This window comes from Lingula anatina, chromosome 2 (assembly GCF_051362555.1).
Source record: "Lingula anatina isolate TDL-2025a chromosome 2, LinAna3.0, whole genome shotgun sequence".
Taxonomy (NCBI): Eukaryota; Metazoa; Brachiopoda; class Lingulata; order Lingulida; family Lingulidae; genus Lingula; species Lingula anatina.
The window spans coordinates 44,630,872-44,638,952 of NC_141768.1; the positions used below are offsets into that span (position 1 = coordinate 44,630,872).

Here is an 8,081-nt window from a genome sequence, read left to right on the forward strand (position 1 = left end):
GATTTACATTTCATAACGGGTTTCAAATACATATTCTTTTCAAATGCCTCTTGTTATTTCTTTTCCAAAGTATCTTGCATATTTTTTTTTATTTTTATTTTATAGATTATTCACATTAAGGAATAGATGCGCAAGGGTTTTTTTCAATCTCATTTGGGGTGAGATGTCGAAATAAAAAGTTACTCCTTCTATTATAGTAGGCCTACCACGAAGAAATTAGTATGATTATTGTAGTATCGTGTTATGAGTTGGGGAAAAAAGAGAAATATTGCTTTTTTCTCTACAGGATTTACGGCATTTAAATAGTAAACAAAATAGTAAGGACGACTTAATTCATTCCCCGTCTTTTTATTTGCAATTTCTTAATTAAATAAACCCGCAAAAAGCAAAGAAGATAATAATAATAATAATAATAACGTTAAACATGCATTTGATATATAAGTAAGAATATACGAAGGGGAAAAAGATCTACTGAAAACTGTAATGCACTGTCCCGCAAAGTAAAGCTTCCGTATTAATAATTGATGTGTGTGTGTTGTGTGTGCGTGTGTGTCATTTCGCTGTAGAAATTCAGTCTCATCAATTTTTATACATATTCCATCTAAGCTGAAACCCACAACAATATCAAATATACCCTCTGATTATAATAAGTTTAAATATTTATCTCATTGGACATTATCTCTCTCATCCGGCGTTAAGAATGGTCCGATTCCAGTTATATCAAAGTCTTGCAAATGACATTGTGCATCTCGTTACAAGGTGTCGCTTCTGGTTTCAGCGTGGCCTCCCGGAGCTTCACGCAACGTTGGTTCGGGGCGTTCTTGCCCAGGCTAGAGGCACCTTCGGTCATCAATTTACCGCTGTCCGCCCAGGTAAACTTGTTAACTGTTCCCAGATCGTTGCCACTTGTCCACCAACCTAAATGCGATAGTAATATGTAATTTGTAATATTAAAGTTAATGGATATGTGTATTAAGTCAATAAAAATAAGATAATAAATATAAAAATAAAGAATAAAGTTAGAGAAAATTCAAGATTATACATGTATAATTTGGACGTTTCCGATTTCTCTCTCAATAAAAAGACATCACGTTGTTTGTCATTTAAAAAAAATTCTACTTTATTCTAAAGAACACATTTTATATCTTACTCTTATCATTTCCGGTTAGTGTCCGAATGAATTCTCGTTCCTCTGGAGATGTGACAGACGCCGAGCGTGCCCCAAAGTTTTTTGCACAGAACAAGTCGGCTTCCGCCCAAGTCATCTTGTCGATATCAGGATCGAGTTTATAGCAAGCGCCAAGTGTTTCGTTCATCGTGAAACAGTCAGGGCATCTGTTCCCTAGGTGATGTAAAAATTGATTAAGGAATGTGTTATAGGATGGGATGGGCCTGGTTTATGTGCAACGAACTTGTAAAAAAAATTCAACGTTTTATTTTACATATTTATCTGCACGTCCACGACACTGGGTAACAACAATGGGACATGGGCATCAATATGACGCCGATCTTGTGAGCACGCTTTCCGCTTAGAATAGGGCCTATGTATCGTATTTTGCTTTATTTTCATAAATTTGGGGAAAATGTAACATTAAAACACTTACAAATATTATCAGGTTAGAGTACACTTAACTTCACAGAGTTAGAAAAGCACTCCGCGATTCTGAATCGGCGGTTAAACAGCGATGCCATGAAATCGTTTTTCGTGAGTAACACGCCAAAAAGTGGGAACCGCGGATTTAGCTAATTTAATTACAGTGCGCTTATTCAATATTTACGTCATCAATGGAAATTTCCACTCTTTATGCTAGGTCCCTGAGCCGAATCCGAATGGGGAAACGAAACTTCACGCTAGCAATGGTTTCGCTGCCGTGAGTGTCTGAAGGAAACGAAACAGGATTGGGTCATAAAATCTGTGATCACACGCTCAGATGACAGTTGTTTTATGAAAAGCAGACTGTATGTCAGGTATTTAAATCCCGAAACCGAACGATTTGTATAGTTCACGTGTATGGGAGATACACGTAATACTTTGCACTGAAGTTGAAATCGGAAATGTTGGTAATGCACAACAACCCGTATTCATCCCCCATCAAAATTTGCAACGATGAACAATTTTTGTTTTTCTCTAGTATGTGTGCCGTAAATGATCCCTGAGATGACCAAAAAAATTCGGCTGAGAATTAAAACGTTTTAAACGCACGGCAATGTTTGGAAACACAAAATTAGTTGTTTAATATAATAAGACAAACCCATCCCCTTCACACGAAAGCACCCCCAATGTTATCCTACACAGGTTTATTTTGACAGACTATCAAAAATGATAACCCATTGTTTTTACCCAGTATCATGGACATGCATATATACACTTTACCTCAACCCGATTGTTTTTCGGAAAATGTAATTAATAAATAAAAGAAGGCATCAACTCTAATTGAATTCCATCGCGAGAGTTTTCTGTATTTTATGCTTAAAGGTTTGCATTTAACGAAAGTCAAACACGTTACTAAATATATACGGTTATAACGACGAACTTACCCACGCAGCTGTCCCGTAGATCGCTAATAAGTGTTTTGATGGCATCCAGGCTAGCGTCGGCCTCGTCCATTCTTTGGTTCTGCTCTACTGCCAGCGGGTCTTGCCCACACTGGACTTCAACTGGTAAACAAACAAACAAAATTAAATTAACTTCGATACCCACGGATTTGTACGAATCGTATTGCTCGCCTTCGATTGCTTTTGCCTGAATCGCACATTTTACACTTGTAAAACTGTATATATCAAAATCAAATCAATTAAAAGATAATTTATGGATTGATTAATGAAATAAAATAATTCCAATTAATGGAAATGCAGTGACGTTGAAGGAATTAACGTTTTATACACATACCGTCTCTGCATATCTTCCTGGCAATGGCGCTTTTCAAGCTTAGCAAGTGGGTTGGGTCTTTTACCAAGATGACATAGTCATTTACCGGCTCAGACGCTATTTGATATAAGAAATCCCTGGAGTGCGTTGTGAAAATGATTGAAGAAAATTATTAGTTAATGTGTACATTGCTACCTCCTTTCATACGTGTGCGTGTGAACAGAGTAAAAAAAGAGAGAGAGAGAGAGAGAGAGAGAGATGCTTAATATATATATATTTTTTAGATCACTGCACGTATATAGGATAAAACCAAGAGTACTGTCATTTTGGACATAGAAATCATAAACGAAATAGCAAGTTCTTTAATAAAAATTCATTTAAAATTGACAAAATAACCTACGGTATCAGTTTTTGTCCAATTCCGATGGCAAAAATTCTGATACCATTATTTTTAATGTCATTAGCAAACGGTATTGTAAGCTTTTTGGCCACGTTTGGTCGCCCGTCAGTAACAACAACTGCAATCTTCTCCACGCCAGCGCGCAATCCGTTCTTTTCCTTAAATATTTCGTCTTTCAACATGTACAAACAGCCGGAAGTGTTAGTTCTACCTCCTCTAACTTCTTTTATCCTTTTCGAGCTCAATATGTCGATATCACCAATAATACCATCCAAGTCTAAGGAAGAATGGCAAAAGAAAAAGCTTTGTGACATATGCTTTCTAAGCAACATTTATATTCTCACATTTTAAACAAGTTAGATCCCTTTAAATGCACAATAAATATTGAAAATATTGTGATCAAGCTTTTTTAAATATCATTTCTGCCTCAACAGCATTATCAAAATACTCACCGGGGTTATCATTTAGATCAAAAATGATTTTTGTTTTGACACTAAATGTTGCCAGCGCAACCTGTGCCGCGTCTGGTCCTATTTGGTATGATGTGATGAATTCTTTGAGAAAAACAAGTATATCCTTGAATTCTTGAACTTTGATGCTCTTTGAGGCATCCAAACAGAATGCGATTTCTACCCGCGGGGGTGGTATGCATTCTGAAATAAGAAAGAAAAATGCGTTGGGTTGCTGCACGCTTTGGTATGAACTAAGATCTAATAAACGGATATTAGATCTTAGGTATGAATAATACGTTATGCGGCTTAGATGAGAAAATACAGCTTAAATATAAGGGATGAGATAAACAACAAAACAGATATGTGTATATATGTCTCCTCCATCCCAGCGCACCACAATCTTTCATCGTCCCATTTACAACAAGAAAGAAGACAACGAAGAACATTGGTTGTTCGAGATTTGGCCAAACGAGGCCGCTTTTATTATCCTATCCTATCATTCTCGAGGTTACAACTAACTCTCTCTCTCTCTCTCTCTCTCTCTCTCTGTGTGTGTGTGTGTGCGTGCGTGCGTGTGTGCGTGTGTGTTTGTGTGAAAAATAAAAGATACTACCACTTGAAAATGAGAAAAAACTAACCGAAGGATTCCTGTCGTCTTGTCAACTGCTTTAATTGCCCCCTGAACGATGATGCTGCGAGAGCCACCGAAATGACGCCACAAACCAACACGTATGAAACAAGACAGTGGATCTTCATCGTTCTGATGTGCGCTATTCACCGCGCGTTCTCTGCATTTATACATTTTTTTTTTTTTGCATCTGTTGAATAACTAATGATGTAATAGCCAATACCATTTATGGAAGAGAATAACGAAGGCCATTCGGTTAACACGCACTGGTACACTTTAAAAATAAATCGGTTATTGACCCTACCGATAAAATCGGTTGACTTGAAATCAGTTACAAACAACGGTTAATTTGGTTATTAATCAGCCAGTCGATTGGTCAACATAGTAACCGTGTGGATCGGTTATTCTCGGTTGCCGTTGAGCGCGAATCTTTGACAAAGATTTCTGCGCTCGCAGGACTGCCCAAGCCAGTCGCGCAGCACGTGATTGGTCAACAATGCCTAAAGTGGGGATTTCAAGTCGCCATTGCTTGTCACATGCTTCAGGGTGGACGGATTTGTGAAAGAAATTATTTCCTCATTCATTCTTGAAGGTTTGATCATCAGCATCCACCTGTTTCGGAGGGCCTATGGTTAGAGCGTCCGCCTACCCTCAGCTGGAGAACATGGGGTCGACCCCGTCTGGGGACATTAGCCTTCAAGGCCAAACAAATTAACACAGTAGGACACAATGATGCAATAGAACATGTAACAGGTGATCAAATAATAATCATATAATTACCTTCTAAATGAGACAAATGTGTGATAATTCAGGTATCAATATTAATAGCAAAGCCAATGTGTCATGTAGCTCATCTTTCATCTGTGTAAAGCCATCGCATGTTTTACTAACTGTATAAAAGTTACCAAATAAATTGGTTGAATTTAACCAGAGAAACTAACTGTTTTAAACCGGTTGGAATTTTATAGTTTTAATTAAACTGTTTGCCATGGTAGATTTCAACTGATTAACTGGTTGAAACTTAACCCTTTCAACAGATGTCAGGAAAGCCCTGTCCGTGTTCTTGAAGCACTGACTTAAACTGTTTGTACAATAGTTTTCTGGGCCTCTCTCTTTCATACAGCCCAATTTAGAGTATCCAAACATTGCTTTATGGGATACAAAGCAAGAGATAAAACAGGCCAGGCAGTCTATTTGCTCAACATTTTCTCAATAAAGTTGTTGGCCTGGAACGGTAAGGTTGGTCATTGCCATGTTGAAAATGTATTATTAAAGTCATTATGAGCTGTAGCACAAGGGACCATCTGTGTCCTCATAATTTCCTTCGTGTGTTAGTTTGACCCAATGGTAAAAGGCAGTTCACAAATGGGCTGAGCCCCCGCATTGAGCAATTGTTTTCGCCTTAGTCTCCAGAAAAAGTCGCAATCAAACATTACATTGAACACGGAGTAAGCCATCAAAACAAGGAGTTTCAAGAAGGAAGCTCAACCTATCCGAAAATCTGACATGCCACCAAAGAAGCAATTGACTGTAATAAAGTTGATGGACCCATTCTATGCGCATTTCATTCTTTGTTGGATCAAAAGTAATTTCTTTTGCATACCCTAGGCCACCATTAAGGAGTGTGCCGTTAACTCTTCCCCTGGATAACCAGATTTTGACAGGTTGTTGCCACTTAATAACAGAAGTTGCTGGCAATGCTTTGTCCTAACAATTTATCTGGTGGAGTATACGATCCTCCATAGCGCTGTTACCTTAACGGGACAACCAGTGTAGATGACTGCATGGCCCCGCACGTTGCCTTGTAATTGGCACTGGAATAATAAACTGACAGCGCGAGCCATTTTAAGGTGTCCTTCCATTTGTGTCCATAACGCCACATCCACACCCTTAGTTTCAAATGTGCTTTTGTAAGTCGGAGTGCGTGTGTTTCGAGTCGCAGGCACATTTTTGTATGCGTGAATGTATAGATTGTCTCACACCTGTATACGTTTTTTAAAACTTTAAAAACTCTTGTCACGTGTATATGAGCTAGAAAATCGTAAAAAAAATCATTTTTGAAAGAATAAAGAAAGTAGATGTTGTATTTTAAGCTATTTTGGTCCTTTTTCGAGATTGACTTTGACCTCTGATGACTTCCAAACTTTTTAAAAAATGAATCTCTATCCCTTTAATATTGAAAATGATACCTCTCACAAGTTTGTAAGTTACTCAGTTTTCATGATATGCCCACCTAAATACCCCCTATACATTGGCGGTCATTTTGGATTTTTGACATTTTACCATGGGTGGATTAAGGTTGGATTTTATCTGGGTTGTACTGGACCATAACTCGACCTGATTCTTTGTTAACATTTATTCCAACCAAAGTCATTCGTTTAGTGGACTATTAGAGTGACAACGTTTTGAGGCCGTGACCCCGGAACAGTTCAAGTTCTTTAAATCAGATAAACTCGAATTGAATTTTATAAGAAGTGGCTTTCACTGTGAAAACATGTTAAGCACCCTGGGATATCAAGTAGTATAATTTACCAAACAATTCAACACAAAATTAATTGCTCCTTCAATTTATTGAATACAATCCCAAGCTACCTAATTCTGTTGGGATTAAATATTTCATCTTCAAATTAGAAACAGTGTATAGCGACAGCTTGTTTTAACGAAAAAACTTTAAAATATGCAGTAATTCTACCCTTATCAACATGTAACTTTTTAAAATATTAGTGTCTCTAATAAGCAGCGAGCATCCTTCTCACCAGATAATTACTGAAGTAATATTGGCATTATACAAATTCTGTTGCGATTAGATATTTAACTTGAAATTAGAAACAGCGTGTAAAGTATGCAGTAATTATACCCTTATCAACACGTAACTTTTTAAAATATTAGTGTCTCTAATAAACATCGGGCATCCTTCTCGCAAGATAATTACAGAAGCAATCTTGGCATTATATGTAGGCCCTACATGTACACTGTATACTGCATGTCATGCTTAATCAATTGTCGGACAAAAAACCCACAAGAGATTGGGAATACCCTATTGATTAATTTATTTATTTTTATTATTATTATTATTTTCCATAGCCCATACCAGCACTTGTTAACGATAGCTTACACCCTTTTTGTTCACCTGGTGGTTTCTTCCTTTCCTAGCTCCTCTAGACGTCATTGTTGGATAAGTCACAAAATGTTGACTGTTGATTGAAGCCATTCATCACAAACAGGGGCGAATTGAGGCCGTCTGCTGGGTCTTCCGGAAGACGGTTACATTTTCAATTTAACAATGACGGTATCTAATTTTTTTCTGTGAAAAGACGGTCAAAAATGAAGGATGGATCAACAAATATAATTTGGAAGACTGTCAGAAATCTCTGGATCTGCCTCTGACAAATACGCCTTTATCATTTTTTAATCAACACATGGAGTTGCAATGCCCCCTAGAGGTTTTAAGATTTTTATGTTTGGAGGATACAAGGCATTATTTTATCTGGATGCGTAGAGTAGATGTGAAGCACATCTACCACAATTTGGAGGCGTGTAGAACGCGAAAAGTGACTTTTCCTTAAGGTGACTTTTCCATAAATTGAATACGGGTCCAACTAGTCCGGGTCTCCCCAATAAACATGCATCAGTATTGATTATCCCATTCAAAAGTCCATAAAGTTTTTGTAAAGACTTAAGTTCCTTGAAATGTGGGTGGGCAGTTTAAGATACCCTTTAAAATACTCTGTA

The 8,081-nt window shown here is 37.4% G+C and overlaps 1 protein-coding gene across 1 annotated transcript; it reads right to left on the reverse strand.

The window, feature by feature from the left end:
- Positions 1-244: 244 nt before the first annotated feature.
- On the reverse strand, positions 245-4,502 carry LOC106170879 (matrilin-1-like). The gene is made up of 7 exons (XM_013550872.2): positions 4,360-4,502; positions 3,722-3,922; positions 3,270-3,546; positions 2,891-3,006; positions 2,539-2,658; positions 1,151-1,342; positions 245-918 (listed from the first exon to the last, which is right to left on the reverse strand). The coding sequence occupies exons 1-7, from the start codon at positions 4,475-4,477 to the stop codon at positions 716-718; spliced, it is 1,227 nt and encodes a 408-aa protein (XP_013406326.2). The 5' UTR covers positions 4,478-4,502; the 3' UTR covers positions 245-715.
- Positions 4,503-8,081: the final 3,579 nt, after the last annotated feature.